Raw genomic sequence first — 22,267 nt, 5'->3', positions numbered from 1 at the left:
TTTAGGTCAGCTGGCTCTTTTTTAAGTTAGGAAAGGTGCTGATCAGTCACAAGATATGAGAGCTGCAAGGGAATTTTTTTTTTTTTTTAAGATTTTGTTTATTTATTTGAAGGAGAATACAAGTAGTCAGAGAGGCAGGCAGGGAGAGAGGAGGAAGCAGGCTCCCTGCTGAGCATGCAGGCTCAGTCCCAGGACCCTGAGATCATGACCTGAGCCAAAGGCAGAGGCTTTAACACACCCAGGCGCCCCCTGCAAAGGAATTTTAAGATCACCTGGTTAACTCTGGCTGATGAGGAAACGGGTTTTATTTAAACCCAGAACCTCCAGGATGCAGGGTTAGGAGGCACAGTTAACTTTCCGATTCATTTCCCACCTAGAGCAGAACAGGCTGCCAGCAGCCCCACCCCACAGGGGCTCCCCGTGGCACTCCAGGGCGTACGGCATTCCATAAAAACAAAGATATTCTCCAATCACACATCCCAAACCGGTCTTGTCTAGCAATGGCCTATAAAACTGGATCCTTATTTTTGTTCCCAAGCCAAAACAAAAGCGGCTGGAGAGGGAGCATCGTGGAAGGGTGCCATCACGTGACCATCCCCATCCCCACTGCCCTGGTGAACCCGATCATGGAAATTCCGAGCGGGGTGGGCTGGGGCTGTGTGCGCGCATGCGTACGTGTGTGTGTGCGTGCGTGGGCCGGGCCCAGTCATCTGTCCTTTGGCTCTTCTCTTAGCCACCCCTCTACCTTCATGGGGCAGCATCTGCAGGTTCCTGCCTCGCAAACCAGCAGGGCTCCTGCACACATGGCCCTTGAGTTACTGTTGGGGAGCTGGGGTTAGAGCCAAAGGAGCTACCCCACCAACATCACAGGGGCTCTAGAGTGAATGGTGATTCGTCTCCTCCCTCTCTCTTCTTGCTTGATGCGGAAGGGATGAGAGAGACGGTGCCCTGTTTTCAAAGACCTCCCGCCTTTGGAGGCCCTTCTTGGAGGTCCTTTTCCTCCCTTAGAGGCCCTGTTTCTCAGCTGCAAGGAACTTTCTGCTCATCCATCCCATCTCTGTGCCCCAGGGAAGGGACAACAGCCACCCCCATACTCTAGGAGGCAGCTTTTTACCAGCAGATACTGAGGCTGTGGTCAGGCTGTCTGTGCCCTCCGTTCACTGGGCTCCTTCATGTATTGGTACTTCCCCGCCCCCACCCCTTCATTTGAGAAGTTTACAAACCTATAGAAAAGTTAAAAGGACAATACAATAATCAAATGAACACCTATTGCCCATCATGTTGCCACAGACAAGACGGTCTCTGCCTTGAGCGGTACCGCTTTAGGCACGGCTGCTAGGATGTGCCCACACCACTGTTTCAGCAGCCAGGATGGGAGAAGCCCCCCCGCACAAACGTCCCAACCTGCTTCCAGGGCCACCTTCCTACCCCATGGTGGACGGTGACACTGATGTGCACAAAGGGATGGCTGTGTGGGGGCGGGGGGGTGCTGGGGTGCTCATAGGAACACAGGAGGCCTGTCCCAGCGTGGGATGGAGTTGGAGGGGGAGAGACAGGAGGGGGGCAAGCTGAGAGTTGGGGCTGGAGGCTAGAGCCCTCCCCACTCCACTGCCACTCCTGATGCACTTCCCTGAGGCATCTGAGAATCCTACGTTGGAACCTGGCTTGCCAGACAGGAAAAAGTAGGGCAGAATGAACTCTTTAAAACTTTTGTAGACTTAATTTATAACTCCTACATCAGGCACAGGTGTCCTGTTGCTCCAGCCCCATCACTGTGAGGGCCTTAGCCACGGGGGCTGGGATCCTGTCACCCACTGCCAGCAAGGTGACGGCCACTCTGAGCGTCGGTTCTCTCATGGGCAATAACATCTGCCTTGGAGGGATGTTGTGATGATTCTATAAATTCTGTGGAAAAGCGTGTGGACGTGAGCCTAAGTCACCTTAGTTTCTCGCCCTTCTGATGTGGACGGTAGGCCGGTCTACAGGGAGTGTCCATCAGAAACTCTACTTAGTCAACTTTCCCCCATTGAATCCTGTTACCAAGCCGTGGTCCTGAAGCCACTGACACCTACTTTCTGGTTCCTTCAAATATCTTGGATGCAAATCCCCACCGAAGGACTAGCATTGAAAACACGGTTATTGCCACAAACAGCCAAAGCTGCTGAAGAAGACACTTTTCTTTAAGCTACTTAGTGGCTTGATTCCGCAAGGGCTGTGGGACCAGTGCTGAGCAAAGGTTCCCCCAGGAACCCGAGGCCTTCCACTCCCCCACCTCCTGACACTGGATTCAGTCCCAGGAGATGGAAGAGGGGAACATTTACTTGGAGTCAATAATTAAATGGAACAATGGCCACAGAGAGCCTAAGCAAGGGTGCCAGCTACTCGGAAGAAGACAGCCGGGTCACCTCAGGCTCAAAGTTTGATGGTGGCGTGTGGGCAGGGCTGTGGCCTCTGGCATTGAGAAGGTGCAGGAGGGACCAGGGCCAGCGACGCAAAGGGTAAAGAAAATAATCCTTAACATCGGAAACATTTGGAAAACTCCAGAAGGAAAAAATCTTTCAAGTTCTCTGCCTCTTTCCAACCACACATTCGTGAGGACTTCCCCAAGGTTTCCTTGTATCTAAAAAGAAACTGCTGGTGCAGGTGACAGAGCGCTGTCCCTTCCACTTTGTGTAGCATTTCAATTTGGCTGGGGCGTGGGGGGGGGTGGGGCGCAGTCCGGCCTTTCCAGAGTCTCCCCACCGAAAGTGCTCACACAGGGAAACTCATGCAGAAGTCTTCAGTGGATGTACATTCCAAACGAAGGTGCCACAGAACCAGAGCCCCTAGGGTAATCCTTTCGCTTTACACATGAATCAGCTAAAGCCCAGAGAATTGGAGTGAACACAAAACTAATTGGAAACAGAACCGGAATTGAATTCCAAGTCACCCTGACTCTCCACCCAGTGGTCATTGCTTTCTACCACACAACAGGGCCTGGAAGAGGGACTGTCGCTCCCTGAGGGCCTAATTCATGCCCAGAAGTAACCTTGATTACCCCTGGCATGCCTTAAGTGTCTGCCACATGGGTACAGGAGTGAGCGAACCCTGCCAGCTAGAAGCATCCATAGGAGTGAACTGGAGAGAGTTCTAGGTGTGTGGGTGTCCGTGGTGGGCATGCCTATGGAGAGGGCTGGCAGCAGAAGGGCCCAGGCTGGGTGGGGCAAACAGAGGGGGTGGGGCAGAATGAGGGCAACTGAGGAGGGACGGGTAGGGGGCCAGAGCCCAGAGGGCCCAGATGTCAGCCCCTAAAATGAGGACTGTATTACCTGCTGGAGGGTGAGAAGGGAGCAGGTGCCCAGGAGGGACCGTCCAGCAAACATGCAGAAGCGGGAGGACTGGAGTTAGCGAGGTCAGGGCTGTACCATGTTCTAAAAGAAATACGGAGCCATGATTTGCATAGGCAGAGTTGTCTCCAAGTCCGCAGAGAGGGCTTAGTTCGTTCTGCTGAATTGGTCTGCCTTTCCGTGGCCCCTGGAGGAGAGAGAGGCCCGTGTGATTAAACTTTCCCTCTAGCGTCCTCACTCGTCCTGCATTTAAAGAGCAGGCACACAGGTACACCTCGCTCGGAAGAGCAAAAGGGACCCCCCACCCCCCGCACCCAGGAGTAGGGAAGGTGAAGGGGCCAGCAGAGGTGGAAGGCAGTCCTCTGCCCCTCCTGGGGCCAAAGAGCTTTTTCATCGCTGACTCCAGATGGAGAGGCTGCGTAGACAACTGTGCGGGGGTGTGCGTGCGTGTGGGTGTGTGTGGGTGTGCGCGCGCGTGTGTGTTCGCTGTCGGCCCCAGCCAGGGATTCACTTTAACTAAATCCCACTACAAAAGATTCGGGGTCGTCGGAACCGAATGGTACCTGTATTCCGAGACGCACAGGCAGGAAAGCAAGGCAGTGAGAGCCAATGCCCGAGACGAGTGTCAGAGTCACGCCGAACACTCCACTTTCGTGTCCCAAAGCCCGTCTCCCTGCAGGGTTTGCCCCGCAGCGCGGGCGGGGAGCCGGGGCGGGGGGCGCGGGGGGACTGTGAGCACCCACGACTCCCAAGCGCCCCGGCCTGGCCCCGCCGGGCTCCGGGTGGGCCCCCGCCTGCCCACGACGGCTCAGCGGGAAGGGTCTCCCTCCCGGGAGGGTCAGCAACAGGAGTGTGGGCAGCAAAATGGGGGCGGCGACCGGCCAGAACCGTGTCCTTCCCGTCCGCCTCCCCACTTTGGAAGTCCCCAACGACTAACCCTACCTCCGCCCCCAAACCCGCTTCAGTAGGCTCTTTTCCCGGCTTGACTTCCCCAGCAAGGGGTCCTCAGTTCCCCTTTCTGTTCTCCTTCCTGGGACAGAACCGCGTGGAAGCTGCCCCAGGAAGATGGCCCAGGGGGAGGCGAGCCGAGGTGGGGCGCGGGCAGCGGGGTGCCCGGGGCGCGAGCCCTGGCGGAGGGGTGGGGTGGGGAAGGAGCGGAGGCCGGGAGAGAAGGGAGGCCCAAGGCCCGCCAGGATCGGAGGAGGCGCGGCCCGGGAGGGCGAGGCCCGGGGGTGGGGGCTCTGGAGGCGCTGAGGGGAGCGGGGGCTGAGGGGGCGCGGTCGGGGAGGGCGAGGCCCGCGGCCATTGGTTGGGCTGCCAGGATCGGGGGTGGAGAGCAGGCAGAGGGTCGAGTCCCAGGGAGAGCGCCCCGGGCCCGCAGTCGCCGCCGCGGTCCGAAGAGCCAGTTCCCAGAGCGCAGAGCCGGCGCCCGCCATGAGGGAGATTGTGCACATCCAGGCGGGCCAGTGCGGGAACCAGATCGGCACTAAGGTGGGCCGGGCACCGGGCTTCCTGAGGGTGGGCAGCGAGCAGGCCTAGGGTGTCGGGGCTTGACCCCCCGGTGCGGGCGCCCCGGTGCGCACCCTCTGTGCGCCTCGGTCCTCGGAGCCCTGTCCTGCCCTGCGCTGCACCCGGGAAGTGCTTGGAGGAGTGGCGCGGCCGAGGACGGGGCGTCACAGCCAGGGACCCCCCCTGCCCCTCACCCTACCCCCACCCCAGCTGGGAGCGGCGGCCGGCGGCTCAGGCGCGCCTGGAATTCGGCAGCCGGGCCCCGCGCACCCCGCCCCGCGGGGCCAGCCGTGGCGTGAGCCGGGGCGGGGGGGGGAAGGGCGCCCTAGGCTCCGGGTTCTCACCGTCTCTTCCCCCGCCTTGCCCTTCTCAAGTTTTGGGAAGTGATCAGCGATGAACACGGTATCGACCCAGCCGGAGGCTACGTGGGTGACTCGGCGCTGCAACTGGAGAGAATCAACGTCTACTACAATGAGTCATCCTGTGAGTAGCGCGGCGCCGCCGGGACTCCGCCCTTCCCCGTCGGACCCCGCCGTCCCCCTCCCAAACCCTGGCCGTCTTCACTTCGGTTTCTGGCCACCCATCAGGAACCCTAGTCATTCCGCTCCGGGCCCTCGGCCACCCCCGCCTGGACTCTGGCCATGCCCCGCTTGGACCTGGGCCATTCCCCTCCCGGACCGGGCCTTCCCCCTCTGGGACCCCGGCCTTCCCGAGTCTTCTCCGATCGACCCAAGGTTAGCTTTCAGGATAACGCCCTCGCGCGAGGGTAGTTTGCCCTCGGAAGTTTTCCCGGGTTATATAGCAGGATGCCCGACTCTTTCCTCTCTCGCCCTGGGGCGGGAAATCCGCCGTCAGTTTCTTTCAAACAACCGAATTTGGCCTATCACGGAGTCTGAACTCTTGAACCGGACAACCCCTTAGTGTTGTGAAATCACTTACTGGGTCACGTAGGACTTTCTGTTTTGTTTTTCGGTTTAATGGAGATTCTTGGCTAAAAATCTGAAAAGCACCCCCGTTAAATGACTTATCTGACCTTTTACCAACGTCCAAAAGCGTTCTATGCTCTCAATTCTGGATCATTGGTGGAGTGCAGTAAAAATTCCAAGCTGTGGCATATCCAAGTTTGGGAATAATCTCACCTCTGCTCTGGGTACCTAGGTATATATTGTGGCTACATGTATATGTTATTTGTTACAGTTTTTATTATAAAAGTGATAGGTGCCCTTCACTAAACAGCACCACTAAGACTTTGAAAGGACACCCAGAAAATGACAGACGCATGACGTATGTCCCCAGAAAGAATTACTCCTGTTTTTGGAGTCACTTGCCATTTGTCTATACAAGAGCTGTGAAGAGCAGGATACATAAGTCACTGGGTTTTATCCATCTAGCAGCTAGAAGGAAAGATCTGGACCAGCAGGGCATAGAATATGAAATTTCAAGATAGCCCTCAGGAAAATTCCAGTTAGGTCCTGCTTGTTAACTTGCTCTCTTCAGTCTGCGTGTGTGTGTGTAGCGGGACAGGAGTTATAGGGCAGATCCTGTGTGCAGTCCCAAGTTCCTGCCCAGTAGGCACTTGTTCATGAATGAGAGTGCATCCCAGAAACAGCCCCATAACCAGGTGCTCAGACTACAGCTTGGGTTCCTGCATGTGTGTGCATGAGGGAGGTGCCAAAAAGTAGAAAGAATGTCAGAGCCACACAGTGGTTTGCTGCAACAGAGACAGTTTATTTCCATGGAGCTCAAAAAGTAAAGCTTCCCAACAGGAAAGAGGTGTCAGGGTAAAGTGGAAAATACAGAAGGCAGGAAGTCAGGAGACCTGATTTCTCATCCTGCTTATTCCTGGTACTTCCTCTGCCCATTCATGCTTGGGCTGGTTTCCTCATCGGGACAGCATCAGCTGGGACAGTGTTCCCCGGTCCCCTCCCAGCACTAAGGTTCTGTCTCTAAAGAGACCCTGCTTCCTACCATCTGGGCAGCTGGGGGGACTCACTGTGGGGCAGCCCATGACCCTGGAGACCAGAAATTGACCTTGGGCGTGGGCTTTGTTCTCTTCCAGCTCAGAAATACGTCCCCAGGGCTGCCCTGGTGGACTTGGAGCCGGGCACCATGGACAGTGTGCGGTCTGGGCCTTTCGGGCACCTCTTCCGGCCCGACAACTTCATCTTCGGTGGGTTCCCTCTCTCCTGCTTCCTTCTGCCTTTTTCTTTTTCTTTTTTTTTTTACACATTAAACTGATATATGTGCGAGATTAAAAGACAAAGAAAAGCTTAGGATGGAAATCAGCACTCCCCAGTGTCATGCCAGGGTGCTGCGCCTTTTAATTCTCGACTTTTCTTTAGGAACATAATCTCCGTATCGCTAAAGGAAGTGCTTGTATTGATAGTTCTTGGTTTAACAGATTTTTTTAGACATTAGCTTCTTTCTTCCCCTTATAAATGATCATAACATGATGATAATCATTTGTTGGTTCTTGTGTTGCTCATCTTTCAGCCTTCCCTCCCTTCTTCTATCTAAGACATAAAACACCTGTCCCTCTGCATACTCCAAAAGGAAAAAAAAAAATTAAGATTTTATTTATTTGACAGAGAGACCCAGCCAGAGAGGAAAGGGAACACAACCAGGGGAAGTGGGAGAGGGAGAAGCAGGCTTCCCGCCGAGCAGGGAGCTCGATGCAGGGCTCGATCCCAGCACCCTGGGATCATGACCTGAGCCAAAGGCAGAGGCTTAGTGACTGAGCCACCCAGGTGCCCCCCAAAGAAAATTATATAACATTAAATGAAGTGACACCGTTAGTGCTACTGGCCTCCATCACCCTATAGCCATGGTTTTTAGAATCAAGATTAAGTAGAGACAGAATCCTGAAAGATTTTATTGGTACACAAACTGATGACTCTGTAGCAGAGTTAGGCAGTGGCCTATTTCAATGTTACATACCGCTTCAGTTAGATTCACTGATGTTCTTTCTCAAAAATTACCAGTGTAATTGAGTAAGAAATGTGCCCAGAGAGAAAAATACTACTTAACCAACAGAAGTACCTCATTCAACCAAGCACAGTTTCAGTGTCCGTAAAAGGCAAAGTGTCTCACATGGAAATGAGAGAATCTTTTTTGTTTTATTTATTTATTTGACACAGAGAGAGAGACAACAAGAGAGGGAACACAAGCAAGGGGAGTGGGAGAAGGGGAAGCAGGCTTCCCGCCGAGCAGAGAGCCTGATGTGGAGCTCCATCCCAGGACCCTGGGATCATAACCTGAGCTGAAAGCAGGTGCTTAACGACTGAGTCACCTAGGGGCCCCGAAATGAGAGACTCTTAAGACTGATTCAGGGCTTAAAGTTACTGTGATATAGAAATTAAATCTATCAAAGATCTGCTTTCCAACCCCTTCCTCAAAAGGCACCAGATAGAGACAATTTCATTGAGGGTAACAGGTAATCCTATTTAAATCCTATATATCTAGATTATCTTCCACACAGTAAGTTTGATAGGGGCGCCTGGGTTGCTTAGTGGGTTAAAGCCTCTGCCTTCAGCCCAGATCATGATCCCAGGGTCCTGGGATCGAGTCCCGCATCGGGCTCTCAGCTCAGCAGCGAGCCTGCTTCCCCCTCTCTCTCTGCCTGCCTCTCTGCCTACTTGTGATCTCTGTCTGTCAAATAAGTAAGTAAAATCTTTAAAAAAAAAAAAAAAGTAAGTGCTTGATAAATATTAACAAATCCTAGGAAGGCAAGGATGATTCAACATGGAGAAGTCTGCTAATAGATTAAGAGAGACAGCATCTTAATAGGTAACCCCAAATATTTGACAAAATTCAGTATGTATTCCTGACTTGTTCAGGACAAAAACCCTTATGTGTAAGCTGGAAGTAGACAGATACTTTCTCTGTTTAACAATTATCTACCAAACCCATAGCAACGTCACACTCCCTGGTGAAACATTAGAAGTATTCCACACAAAGTCACATATGAGAAAGAGATATCATTGCCCCTACTATTAGTCCATGTTTTGAAGGTTCTAGCTAGTACACGAAGACCAGAGAAGGAAAGGAGATACGGATCATTTAAAGGAAAAGACAAAATTGTTATTTGAAGGTAGACTGATTCTCTGGGATTTTCCAGATAGGCTGTCCAGTGAACAGTGACTGGCACTTACAAGACCTCAGTAAGGCAGCTAGACACAAAATAAAGCCTCAGACATTATTGCTATCGGGTGACCAACTGTCTTGATTTTCTTGGGACTGGGGAGGCTTCTCAGGACACTGCCTGCTCAATGCTGAAACTGGTCAACTCCCAGGCAAACTGGGACAAATTGATGTCCTTCAAGGTAATAATCAATTATAAAATATAATGGGAAAATATCTTATTCACAGTAGCAGTGAAAGTTATAAATACCTAGGGACAAAATTTACCAGTAATTGGGAATGAGGAGGAGACAAGACATTTGTCAAACAAGACATTTTCCTCCCAACAGACTGGGTGGTACATTAAAAACCAACAGATAGCTAGGTTGTCTGGGGAGACGGAGTTGTGACCCTTGTCAGAGAGGAGCTTAATGGATTCAGCAACTCAGGAATCTCGATTCAACAGTTTCAGTTCAAGGAATCTGTCCGGAAGAAATGCTTGCACATGCAGAGTGGACATTGCATCCTGGTTTCTAGAAGAGCTGGACTCCTTTGCCGTCCCCTGCCCTCTTGCTCTTAGCACTGGCTGGTGTCCGTCTCGGTCCGTCCTGTGGTCGGCTCCCTCAGTACCTGTGATGTAGCCTTGACTGGAGGAACGTTCAGAGTCTGTATGCCCGAAAGTTAAAAAGGACGACCTCCCCGGGGAACTGGTCTTGACACAGATCAATGCCATCTTTCTCTTTCTCTTACTAACGGGTATAGATTCTTAACAGCTATAGAATCTTCCTGGATGCACTGCTTGGTTGGGTTACTGAGTTCGGGGCACCAAAAAGAAAGAACTGAATGGGGAGAAGGGAGACTTGGCAGCTAATTTCAGCTCTACCATCTCTGGTGTTATCAGTTTACGTTCTTGGAGCTCCTTCGGCTTGACGGTGTGAGGAACGAGGGGCCCAAGCATCCAGGCCTCTGTAAGAATCTGAAGGAAGCAATGGCCTGTCTCCCTCCCGGGCATAGAAATACACCTGCGCATAGAATTTGGCTCAGTTTCTTCCCTTGAAGGTTTTTTGTTTGTCTTCTAAGATTTTAATTATTTATTTGAGAGAGAGCGAAAGAGCACACACAGGGGGAGCCACAGAGGGAGTAGCAGGCTCCCTGCTGAGCAGAGAGTCCAATGCGGGATTCAATCCCAGGACCCCGAGATCATGGCCTGAGCCAAAGGCAGACTCTTAACCATCTGAGCCACCCAGGTGCCTTCCCTTGGAGGTTTAATTGACTTTTGGTGAGAGTCTGAGAGGATAACTAAAGTTTCTTGAACCTGGATTACAGTTGGCGGAATCTGCCTCAGTCTTAGTAAACTTTACCAAACAAAATTAATAGATTGCGTCATTAAGAAAAGTATACAATTGACCCTTGAAAAACACACGGGTTTAGGCATGCTGACCTCCTGCACAGTCCAAAATTTACTACAGTTTTGGACTTCCCGAAAACTTAACTACTAATAGCTTACCGTGGATTGGAATGCTTACCGATAACATAAAAATCGTTTAACACCTATTTTGTATAGTCTGTGTATTCTGTACTGTATTCTTATAATCAAGTCAGCTAGAGAAAAGAAAATGGTACGAAGATCATAGGAAGAGAAAGTGCACTTACAGTACTGTACTTAATTTATCAAAATTCTGTGCGTAAGTGGACCCATGTAGTTTAAGCCCACCCACCATAGTTCAAGGGTCAACTGTACTTGATTTTTGATGGGCTGGGCATGGTAGAAGTGCGGAAGGCATGTTCAGTGGGAAGTGGGCCCCTGCCTTCTCTTTCCAGTTAGTCCTCTCCCAGCAGGCCAGGTCCTGTTGCTGACCCTGTAAGGAGGCCTTCCTGGGGCCTATGCATGTTAGAAGCGAGTACGTGAGCTTGTGAGTTGTTTGTTTGTTTTTTAAAGATTTTATTTATTTGAAAGCGTGAGAGCGAGCACGAGCAAGGGGTGAGGAGGGACAGTGGCAGAGGGAGAAGCAGGCTCCCCACTGAGCGAGGAGCCCAACATGGAGCTCCATCCCAGGACCACGAGGTCATGACCTGAGCCGAAGACAGATGCTTAACCGACTGAGCCACCCAGGAGCCCTGGGAGTTTGAGTATATGAACACATGGTGGAGATCTATGTGGAACACATGGTGGAGATCTATGTGGACACATGGTGGAGATCTATGTGGAACACATGGTGGAGATCTATGTGGAACACATGGTGGAGATCTATGTGGAACACATGGTGGAGATCTATGTGGAACACATGGCTTTCCCGCTTCTCGGAAGGATCTAAGACAATGTACAGTAAAGACAGCCATCAAGCATGGCCGTTTCAAAGAGAGTGAACTGAGAGTTAATTCATTTGCAGCTGAGAATTAATTTATGCTCTGGGTTTCTGGCAATTACATTCAGCATAGGAAGGCCAGGACTTGGCGGCTGTCATGAAAGAGACTATACCACTCTTTTTTTTTTTTTTTTTAAAGATTTTATTTATTTATTTGACAGAGAGAAATCACAAGTAGATGGAGAGGCAGGCAGAGAGAGAGAGAGGGAAGCAGGCTCCCTGCTGAGCAGAGAGCCCGATGCGGGACTCGATCCCAGGACCCTGAGATCATGACCTGAGCTGAAGGCAGCGGCTTAACCCACTGAGCCACCCAGGCGCCCAAGAGACTATACCACTCTTAAAAAGGGAGAGCCCCCTTCGTTTTACATTATTTGTGTTATTTGATTTTTACACTGCTTTTTTCAACAAATCTCATTAAAAATTAAGAACTGGGGTAAAAGCATTATTCTGTGTGATCATCAACACCTAATCATCATTGGCATTGAGGTATTTTTCTGACTTTTCTGTTTGCTGATTTTCCTTATTTGTAAACACTATCACTTAGATCTTTTTTTCCCCACTGAGTATTATACTTAAGCCATATTCCATGTTAATTACAGTTTTAAAATCTATAATCTTCACAATGGCCAATAATCAGGGAGTCATTTCTTAGCAGATTTTGCTCTAAGAAAGAATATAATATATAGGGACGCCTGGCTGGCTCATTCCGCAGGGCGTGCGACTTTTGATCTTTGGGTGTAGAGCTTACTTAATTAAAAAGAAAGAATGTACTAACATAGAATCCAGACGCTCCCATCTTGGTTCACATAAATTGGTCTGGGTTTCTAATTCAGATCACAGAATAGATCCTCAAAAGTGAAATTACTGGGCCAGAGCCTGTTAACATATTTAGGTCCATTATACATTTTGCTGTAATCTTTCCTTTGGATTAATACCACCAGCAGCGTTGAGAGCACAGTTTTTACCTGGAATTAAACTTTTAAAGAAACGTATCAACTGAGGGACTCTGAGGCACTATAATTGACAATGCTTTAAGAAATACTTTAGAGGAGGGGCACCTGGGTGGCTTAGTGGGTTAAGCCTCTGCCTTCTGCTCAGGTCATGATCTCAGGGTCCTGGGATCGAGCCCACATTGGGCTCTCTGCTCAGTGGGGAGCCTGCTTCCTCCTCTCTCTGCCTGTCTCTCTGCCTACTTGTGGTCTCTGTCTGTCAAATAAAAAAATGAAATCTTAAAAAAGAAAAAAAAAGAAATACTTTAGAGGAAATGGAAGAACTCTGAACTTGGCAAGTCTGTATAAATTGTCAGTATAAGAAAAGAGAAACTTGCACTCCCATAAATAGGACTCACACATTGAGAAACCTGAAGACGCAGTCATTAAAATACAACTCAGTGAGGGGCGCCTGGGTGGCTCAGTGGGTTAAGCCGCTGCCTTCGGCTCAGGTCATGATCTCAAGGTCCTGGGATCGAGTCCCGCATCGGGCTCTCTGCTCAGCAGGGAGCCTGCTTCCCCCTCTCTCTCTCTCTCTCTGCCTGCCTCTCCATCTACTTGTGATTTCTCTCTGTCAAATAAATAAATAAAATTAAAAAAAAAATACAACTCAGTGAACCCTGTCCCCATGGGGAGGGGCAGTTAGCTGAAACACACACACACACCCTTATTGATTGGTTCTTGAGAGAGAATAGAAAAACATTACGTAATTGTACATTGTTTAAATTTAAGAGGTTCAGACTCCTACTTGTTACACTGAAGCTTCATGGGAACCCTGTAGGGTTTTATTTTTTACAATGGGGGGCAGGCGTATAGATATTAAGTCTGTTTCATAGCTTTTTACATGCGGTTCAGTCCATCTGGAGACATGTCGGCATGGACAAGGCCTTATCCGTGCACTTGCCGGAGAAGGTTTCTGATAGGACCCTGGAAGCCATGCGCCTTCCCCGTCTCACTTGTCTCTCACCCAGCCCTGATGTCTGCTCCGGGTCAGGCCTCCCTCAGCCGCCATCACTCCTGTGCAGCCGAGGACCTGTGCAGTTTTTTTTTTTTTTATTTTTATTTATTTTTATTTTTTAAAGATTATTTATTTATTTATTTGACAGACAGAGATCACAAGTATTCAGAGAGGCAGGCAGAGAGAGAGAGTAGGAAGCAGACTCCCCGAGGAGCAGAGCCCAATGCAGGGCTTGATCCCAGGACCCTGGGATCATGACCTGAGCCGAAGGCAGAGGCTTACCCCACTGAGCCACCCAGGCGCCCCCTGTGCAGCTTTTTAAAAAAAATATTTTACTTATTCATTTGAGAGAGAGTGAGAAGGAATGCAAGCACGGGGAGCAGCAGAGGGACTGGGAGAGGCAAGCTCCCCACTGAGCAAGGAACCTGAGTCAGGACTCCATCCCAGGAACCCAGAGTCATGACCTGAGCCGAAGCCAGACACTTAAGCCACTGAGCCACCCAGGCACCCCATGTGGAACTTTTTAAAGAGTCTTCATGAAACAAAAAATATGCATGAATAAAAAGGAGGCTTATGAATTTGGATCAAACCACTGGAGTTGTGCTAGGCTAATTTCTCATGGCAGCTGCTTCAGTGATGGTGGAAGTTTCCTTTGGTTTAATGTATTTGAACTGAAAATGAGAGAGACTAAAAAAGGTCTGGACTCGTCTTTCTAGCTGCCCGTAAGTGGGACGAAAAAGATTAAGAAGAAATTGACACAGACCCATAGTGACCATTTAATGATCGAATCCACTGCTTTTGTAAACCTTCAAGAATGTTAGAAATGACATCAGGCTTTTAAACTGTCTTTAGGATTGCTTCTTTGTTAGAACATGCGTCCCGATTTTTGATTCAGAATATTTTAAAATTTTGGTAGATTGTGCTGATGTGAGATAGCTTTAATAGTAGTTTTTATTTCTTGTTTTTTTAAAGATCTTTTTTTATTTATGACTGAGAGAGATGGCGAGAGAGGAAACAAGCAGGGGAAGTGGGAGAGGGAGAAGCAGGCTCCCCGCTGGGCAGGGAGCCCAATATGGGGCTCGATCCTAGGACCCTGGGATCATGACCTGAGCAAAGGCAGATGCCTAACGGCTAAGCCACCCAGGCACCCCTTAATGGTAATTTTTAAAGCCAACACTGGGACACCTGGCTGGCACAGTTGGTAGAGAGAGCATGCAACTCTTGATCTCAGGGTTGTGAGTTTCAAGCCCCACATTGGAATGGAAACTATTGAAAGAAAAATTTTTTTTTAAGCCAACACTATTTTTAATTAACAGCCCTGAATTGTTTAAATGAATGTACTTATTTTGTTAAAATAGCATGCTTGTTACAGGGAATGGGGAGGTGTCCAGAGTGCATAAACACAGTATACCGTTTGAGGAAACAGTTGTGTATAAGTCATTCTCTAAAAAGAAAAGAAAAGAAAAAAAAAAAGAGGCAGCACTGCCTGGGAGGTGGTTCATCCCCCAGGAGCTTCCGAGCCCCCTGTTTTGGAGTTGGTCAATCACAGTAAACCAGTGTCATTCCATCTCTAGGTATGGTTTGACGCGTTTTTAAAAAAAAAACACAACACTGATTTGAAGTAATATATAATTTTAAAAGTGAAAGTTATCTGCATTTAAGTTTTGAACATGAATATACTTAAAAAAAAAAAAAAACACCAAAATCTTTTTCTTAACCAACTGCTGGTTGAATTGCTGGTTTATAGCAGTCGTGCCCAGAGACAGTGGGAGAGAGTTTTGTGGGAGAAAATGGAGCTCCAGAAAGCCTCTTTTTGCACATGTAACTTTCCCTTGCAGACTTGGGGCTAGAGGGGGTCAGGGAGCACTTAATCCCTTACCCAGTGTGAGCAAGAGGTAGACCCGAGGCCGGATTCTGAGAAAACCCTGGGGACCTGTTGCAACCTGCCTGCCAAAGCTTGGAGATTGCAGCCTTGTGTTCTATGGGCCTGAGCCACTGATTAATGTCACAACAGCTCATTACAGAACGTGTTCAACTCATGACCCCCAAATATTTAACTGGGAACATCTGTTGCTATGAGACAGTGGCAAAATATTTTCGGAAGTCACTAGCTTCTTCCTTTTGTCAAAGGCAGAGAAAACCTCATGGTTAATCGTGCTGAAATAGGAAGCCAAGTGATCGTGTGTGAGCCGGGGGAAAAGAGTCAAGTTCAGCTTGCCTTGCTGTGGCTGCACGTCTGCCGAAGCTACCTTCTTGTCAGTAGCTGGTTTCTACTCTAGTCTATTCACATTTTGTTTTTTAAAGACTTTATTTAAAAGACTTTATTTATAAATATTTATTTATTATTTTAAAAGAATTTATTATTTATTTGACAGAGACACAGCAAGAGGGGGAATACAAGCAGGGGGCGTAAGAGCGAGAGAAGCAGGCTTCCTGCAGAGCAGGATGCCCAATGCGGGGCTCGATCCCAGGACCCTGGGATCATGACCTGAGCCAAAGGCAGCCGCTTAACTGACTGAGCCACCCAGGCGCCCCTCTCCTCTCTTTGCCTCTTTTTGACAATTGCACTTGCATTCTGACCTTGGTGAAGGTGTGCTAGGCCTACACTGAACTCGGCATGCGAGGCTGGCCCTGGCCTTGTTCCTCCCCATGCCTCTGGGTCATTTGGCTGGGCCACTTCCACTGGGTTGGGTGGGGAGGGGTAGACAGAAGTTAGTGGGGGGCATAGGAAGGACAATGGCCATATTCGAGTCCATAGGGCTGGGGGAAAATCGAATCTTTATAAGAGAGAATACAGTCATCTCCTAGACAAGGAAGTGGCCACCCAGAGGGCTAAGGGGCCAATGCCCTCCAGGGGGTGGGGTGCTGCAAGCCTAGAGGGTCTTACTCTTGCCCAGCCTGGCCCCTCCTGGAGCCACGGTGCCGCCATGCCCATCATCTTGGGATTTTTTTTTTTTTAAAGATTTTATTTATTTATTTGACAGATAGAGATCACAAGTAGGCAGAGAGGCAGGCAGAGAGAGAGAAGGAAGCAGGCTCCCTGCTGAGCAGAAAGCCCAATGCGGGGCTCAATCCCAGGTCCTGGGATCATGACCTGAGCCGAAGGCAGAGGCTTTAACCCACTGAGCTACCCAGGCGCCCCATCTTGGGATCTTTGAGCTGATGGGACAAAGACAACAGGAGTGAGAGGCTGAGCTCCCTTGGGAGGAGGGGCTAACACAGCTGAGCAAGGGGCCAGCTGTGTCTCATTCTGATGGGCACTTCTGCTCTCCTGGACATGTTGCTATTGAATATTAAAATGTGTTTATTGTTTGAATCGTAAAGTTAAAATGGCACGTGTGTTTTTCAAACATGCGAGGATGGAGTATAAAAATGGAACCTCCTCAACCCTTGCACAGATGACCCTGAGATCTTATTCCCTGGGCATAACTAGTGCTGTACATGGTGCCCGCGTCTTCCCACGTACACGTGCATTTGTGCGCACACACACGCGCACACACACAGGCAGGCAGTTGACTTGGCTTTCAGAAAAAGGGATCATGCCACACATACCCCTTTGTGGCTTTTTGAAAAGTTCGTCAAAGTCACTGGGATGTCCCCTGCGACTGCCACAGTGCCTTTCTGCCGAGCGGCTATCCTCCTGGAGAAATGCCCCTACTTACTGACATTTTAAAAACTTCCCTTAGGGACGCCTGGGTGGCTCAGTGGGTTAAGCCTCTGCCTTCTGCTCGGGTCATGATCTCGGGGTCCTGGGATCGAGTCCCGCATTGGGCTCTCTGCTCAGGAGCCTGCTTCCATTTTCTCTCTCTCTCTCTCTTTGCCTGCCTCTCTGCCTACTTGTGATCTCTGTCAAATAAATAAATAAAATCTTAAAAAATTAAAAAATTTAAAAAAAACTTCCCTTAAAGGTATCTTTTCATATTTTTTCTCTTGATTATCATCAGAGACATGTTTGCTGAGTTAACATTTTATAAGCCGTACGTCATGTTGAAACCCAACTATCCTCTCATCCCATCTTTCAGAGACAGCCGTGGTTATCCCTAAGTTCACTCTGTGTTTCTACAGTTCATTTCTTAAATACATTTTCAGTGTTTTTGTTTGTTTGTTTTTAAGAATAAATCTTTTTCATGTTTTTTTTTTAAAGATTTTATTTATTTATTTCACAGAAAGAGAGAGAGATCACAAGCAGGCAGAGAGGCAGGCAGAGAGAGAGATCACAAGCAGGCAGAGAGGCAGGCAGAAGGAGAGGGGGGAAGCAGGCTCCCCGCTGAGCAGAGAGCCCGACGCGGGGTTCGATCCCAGGACCCTGGGATCATGACCTGAGCCGAAAGCAGAGGCTTTAACCCAATGAGCTACAGGCACCCCGAGCCCATTTTTAAATTGTATTGTTTGTCTTTGTATTGTTGAATTATAAAAATTCTTTGTATACTCTGAACATTAGACTCTTGACAGATAAAAGATTTGTAAATATTTTCTACCATTCCATAGGTTGTCTTTTAACTCTCTTAATAGTGTGCTTTGAAGCATTAAGGTTTTAATTTTGCTTAAGTCCAAATTTATCTATTCTTTTTCTCCCGTTGCTCAGGCTTTTGAGGTTGTATCTAAAAATACATTACCAAATCTACCCCAAAGTTTTCTTCTGAGACTTTTATACATTTAGCTCTTTAATCTATTTTAAGTTTTTTTATTTGACAGAGACCACAAGTAGGCAGAGAGGCAGGCAGAGAGAGGAGGAAGCAGGTTCCCCACTGAGCAGAGAGCCCAATGTGGGCTCGATCCCAGGACCCTGAGATCATGACCTGAGCCAAAGGCAGAGGCTTAACCCACTGAGCCACCCAGGCGTCCCAACATTTTCAGTGTTTTAATAAGGGTTAAAACGTTCAGTTTCCTAGCTAGGCAAGACATTCACTTGGCCCGAGACTCAGAGGGAACAATAGTGTATAGTGAAAAGGTGGTCTCATTCCAACCCCAAGTTGGTGCCCACCCAGGCTCCTTCCCAGAGACAGCCCTCTAGGATTCCTGTGGTCATTCTTGAACATGCATATAATGCCAGCCAACTGCATACACCATTTAGAAATTTGGGGGTTTTCTCCCCCCTTAGCAATATACTTTGAAAACCTTACCATCTCAGTGCTAGGGCTGATGGCTGCTGTGTTCTTGTGTACAGAAACCATCATGGATTCAACCAATCCTCTGTTAAAAGAGATTTAGGTTTGTTTCCTTTTTTTCTTTTTAAAGCTTTTATTTACTTGACAGAGAGAGATCACAAGTAGGCAGAGAAGCAGGTAGAGAGAGAGAGGAGGAAGCAGGCTCCCTGCGGGGCAGAGAGCCCGATGTGGGCTTGATCCCAGGACCCTGAGATCATGACCTGAGCCGAAGGCAGAGGCTCAACCCACTGTGCCACCCAGGTGCCCTGTTTCCTTTTTTCTTTATTATGATTACAAACTGCTCCTCAGCGTGTATTTCTCTGCATGCCATTTTCCACCTGTGCACATACACCTGTCTAGGCAAATTTCTAGAAGTGAAATTGCTGAGCTTAAGGGGACTAATTTTCAAAGATACGCTAAACTGTTCTCCAGAGAAGCTGGTCCTTGTGTTATGCCTTCCCCACAGCCCCAGTGTATGGAGGGGCCTTTCCCCAGCTCTCGCCAACAGGGTTTGCCAGCTTTTTGCTCTGTCGGTTTCACAGGGGTGAAATTGAATCTCCTTGTTTTAATGTGCGTTTCTCTTATAAGGAATGCATCAAATATTGAAGTTGTTTGCATTTCCTTCCCTGTAAACCGTTGATATCCTTTACCCATTTTTCCAAAAGTTACTACTTTCCTTATTCATTTGTAAGGACTTCTATAGATCTTTAAGGAGCGTATCCCTTTGTATGCGATACAAGTACTGGTAGTGAACATTTTAACCTTACTGAAGAACCACAGGATTTTGGTGGTTTTTCTTATTTTACAGATTTCCACTTAACACCCACAGTGCTTAGCACTGATAAATGCTGTAGACGACTCAAGGATATTTGAGATAAGACCCGTTCCTCCAAAAATAGGCCCTTGTGTAAGGCTACACCCACAGTCCACGGCAGAATCCAGAAGGGGACCAGCAGCAGAGCTCAGTAAGAGGGCCCCAGCCCGAAGTGCACAAATGCCTCCCATTTGCTTGTCTTACCTGATGTAGCGCAGGGCCGCTCCTGGCAGGTGACATCACTCAGTGTCAGAGGGGCAAAGCCAGGCATGGAGGTGGGGGAAAGGGACCATGTTCATCACGAGCTTGAGGAGGTCAGCACTGGGCGTTAACTTCACTGCTTTTCATCATTTACTCTACAGTGTGCTCTAGAATGTAGTTCTAAGTGATGTTTCTAATAATCCTTGAAATGTGTATTAACATATACATTTGGATTGAAAAAGTCATGTTTTTCTGACAGAAAGCCCAGGGGCACCTGGGTGGCTCTGTTGGCAGAGTCTGCCTTCTGCTTGGGTCTTGATCCCAGGGTCCTAGGATAGAGCCCAACATTGGGCTCCCTGCTCAGCGGAGAGTCTGCTTCTCCCTCTCCATCTGCTGCTCCCCCTGCTTGTGCGCTCGCTCTCTGTCAAATAAATAAATGCAATCTTCTTCTTCTTCTTTTTTTTTTTTTAAAGAAAGTCCAGTTTGGAGGATTGCTCTGATGGTTAGGACTGTCTTTGCCAATTAGAGTATATGGCTTACATTTTTTTATAACAGGGATAAGCTAAGCTTCAACCTAAAAATTCTTTCCAGTAAAAATTTATTTATTTATTTATTTATTTATTTTTAAAAGATTTTATTTATTTGACAGATAGAGATCACAAGTAGGCAGAGAGGCAGGCAGAGAGAGAGAGAGGAGGAAGCAGGCTCCCTGCTGAGCAGAGAGCCTGACGCGGGACTCGATCCCAGGACCCTGAGATCATGACCTGAGCCGAAGGCAGCGGCTTAACCCACTGAGCCACCCAGGTGCCCTCCAGTAAAAATTATTTAAAACATTTAAATGAAAAATCACATTGGTGGAGGTGCCTGGGTGGCTCAGTTTGTTAAGCATCTGCCTTCAGCTCAGGTCATGATCCCAGGGTCATGGGATGGAGCTTCGTGTCTCCCTCTCCCTCTTCTGCCTGCTGGTCCCCTGCCTGTGCTCTCTGTCAAATAAATAAATAAAATCTTTTAAAAATTACATTGGCAAAATTGTATTGGAATTAATATTTCCATTTCCCCAACTCTTTCCAAGTCTATTGGATTAAAACAAGTTCCTCTGCATATAAGAGGCAACATTCAGTAAGTCCTGGTGGCAAAGCTTTTTGATTTCTCCGTGAAGCAAAAGAGAAGAATGAGCCAACTCAGGCTGTTTCCAGGGCTGCTTCCCATCCAGTTGTTTGGGGCTGAAAGATGTGTTTGTTTTCATCACCCTCTTATAAGCATGAATAGGATTGAGCTCCCCCTCTCCACCCGACCCTGTGCAGACCTACTGAAATCGTGTGCCCCTCTCTTGTGCTTTGTCCCAGGACAAACAGGCGCCGGCAACAACTGGGCAAAGGGCCACTACACGGAAGGGGCTGAGCTGGTGGATTCGGTGCTGGACGTGGTGAGGAAGGAGTGTGAGCACTGCGACTGCCTGCAGGGCTTCCAGCTCACGCACTCGCTGGGCGGGGGCACGGGGTCTGGGATGGGCACGCTGCTCATCAGCAAGATCCGCGAGGAGTACCCCGACCGCATCATGAACACCTTCAGCGTCATGCCCTCGCCCAAGGTGTCGGACACGGTGGTGGAGCCCTACAACGCCACGCTGTCGGTGCACCAGCTGGTGGAGAACACGGACGAGACATACTGCATCGACAACGAGGCCCTGTACGACATCTGCTTCCGCACCCTGAAGCTGACCACCCCCACCTATGGAGACCTCAACCACCTGGTGTCGGCCACCATGAGCGGCGTCACCACCTCTCTGCGCTTCCCGGGCCAGCTCAACGCCGACCTGCGCAAGCTGGCCGTGAACATGGTGCCCTTCCCGCGCCTGCACTTCTTCATGCCCGGCTTCGCGCCGCTCACCGCCCGCGGCAGCCAGCAGTACCGCGCGCTCACGGTGCCCGAGCTCACCCAGCAGATGTTCGACGCCAAGAACATGATGGCCGCCTGCGACCCGCGCCACGGCCGCTACCTGACCGTGGCCACCGTCTTCCGGGGCCCCATGTCCATGAAGGAGGTGGACGAGCAGATGCTGGCCATCCAGAACAAGAACAGCAGCTACTTCGTCGAGTGGATCCCCAACAACGTCAAGGTGGCCGTGTGCGACATCCCGCCACGCGGCCTCAAGATGGCCTCCACCTTCATCGGCAACAGCACCGCCATCCAGGAGCTGTTCAAGCGCATCTCCGAGCAGTTCTCCGCCATGTTCCGGCGCAAGGCCTTCCTGCACTGGTTCACCGGCGAGGGCATGGACGAGATGGAGTTCACAGAAGCCGAGAGCAACATGAACGACCTGGTGTCCGAGTACCAGCAGTATCAAGAAGCCACGGCCAACGATGGCGAGGAAGCTTTCGAGGACGATGAGGAGGAGATCAACGAATAGAGGCGCATCCCAGTCTAACGTACCGCAAATCAGATGATGTTTCTTTAACTCTGGAGCATCGTGACCCTGATGGCCACCCGTGGTGCTCTGCTCTAAATATGTGGGCATAGGCCTCTCACCAATGCAACAAAATTGCACCATCAGTCATCTGGAACCAAGAAAGTACATCGGAATAGCAGAGAATCGGCAGCCCTACCCAATTTTCTACTGGAGGACTTGAAAAGATGAAGAGGCCATCAACAGAGGGAGCAGTGAATTGACCTCACCTTCTGTCAAGTGTTCAACCATGCTGAGAATTAGCAAGGAAGTTAGAAACAGTGTTTTTCATCCATTGTGATGAAACCTGAAGCTGTGCAGTGTTGCCTTATACTGAAAATGCAATATGGAACTTTACAACAGCCTATTCATAATAAAACACTAAAACCGTT

The 22,267-nt window shown here is 49.3% G+C and overlaps 1 protein-coding gene and 1 long non-coding RNA gene across 4 annotated transcripts in view; one reads left to right on the top strand and one right to left on the bottom strand.

Annotated features, from left to right (window-relative positions):
• LOC123387614 overlaps positions 1 to 5,297 on the bottom strand; it is an 18,844-nt gene extending 13,547 nt beyond the window's left edge. The window contains exons 1-2 of one of the 2 annotated variants that reach the window (XR_006602041.1): positions 5,180 to 5,297; positions 3,309 to 3,513 (exon numbers count right to left, since the gene is read on the bottom strand). This is a non-coding gene — a long non-coding RNA (uncharacterized LOC123387614). Of the gene's footprint in view, positions 1 to 3,308; positions 3,514 to 3,889; positions 4,477 to 5,179 lie in introns of those variants that run through there. The other variant, XR_006602042.1, reaches the window with a different exon arrangement.
• On the top strand, positions 4,682 to 22,267 carry TUBB6 (tubulin beta 6 class V). Of its 2 annotated transcripts, XM_004742685.3 has the most exons (4): positions 4,682 to 4,817; positions 5,210 to 5,318; positions 6,895 to 7,005; positions 20,776 to 22,267. In XM_004742685.3, the coding sequence occupies exons 1-4, from the start codon at positions 4,761 to 4,763 to the stop codon at positions 21,837 to 21,839; spliced, it is 1,341 nt and encodes a 446-aa protein (XP_004742742.1). In that variant the 5' UTR covers positions 4,682 to 4,760; the 3' UTR covers positions 21,840 to 22,267. The 2 variants fall into 2 exon arrangements, with proteins under 2 accessions (XP_004742742.1, XP_044921298.1); XM_045065363.1 differs by lacking the exon at positions 6,895 to 7,005 and having other exon boundaries at positions 4,800 to 4,817.

The sequence above is a fragment of the Mustela putorius genome, unplaced genomic scaffold (genome assembly GCF_011764305.1).
Source record: "Mustela putorius furo isolate JIRA1106 unplaced genomic scaffold, ASM1176430v1.1 tig00003858_pilon_pilon_pilon, whole genome shotgun sequence".
In the NCBI taxonomy this organism is placed as follows: Eukaryota; Metazoa; Chordata; class Mammalia; order Carnivora; family Mustelidae; genus Mustela; species Mustela putorius.
This window is presented reverse-complemented; position numbering and strand designations above follow the sequence as displayed.

Excerpts from the sequence above, each read along its gene's own strand:
- TUBB6 (XM_004742685.3), top strand. The coding sequence starts at position 4,761 with ATGAGGGAGATTGTGCACATCCAGGCGGGCCAGTGCGGGAACCAGATC. Across the intron at positions 5,319-6,894 it reads CTACTACAATGAGTCATCCT|CTCAGAAATACGTCCCCAGG; the intron begins GTGAGTAGCGCG and ends GTTCTCTTCCAG. Across the intron at positions 7,006-20,775 it reads GCCCGACAACTTCATCTTCG|GACAAACAGGCGCCGGCAAC; the intron begins GTGGGTTCCCTC and ends GCTTTGTCCCAG.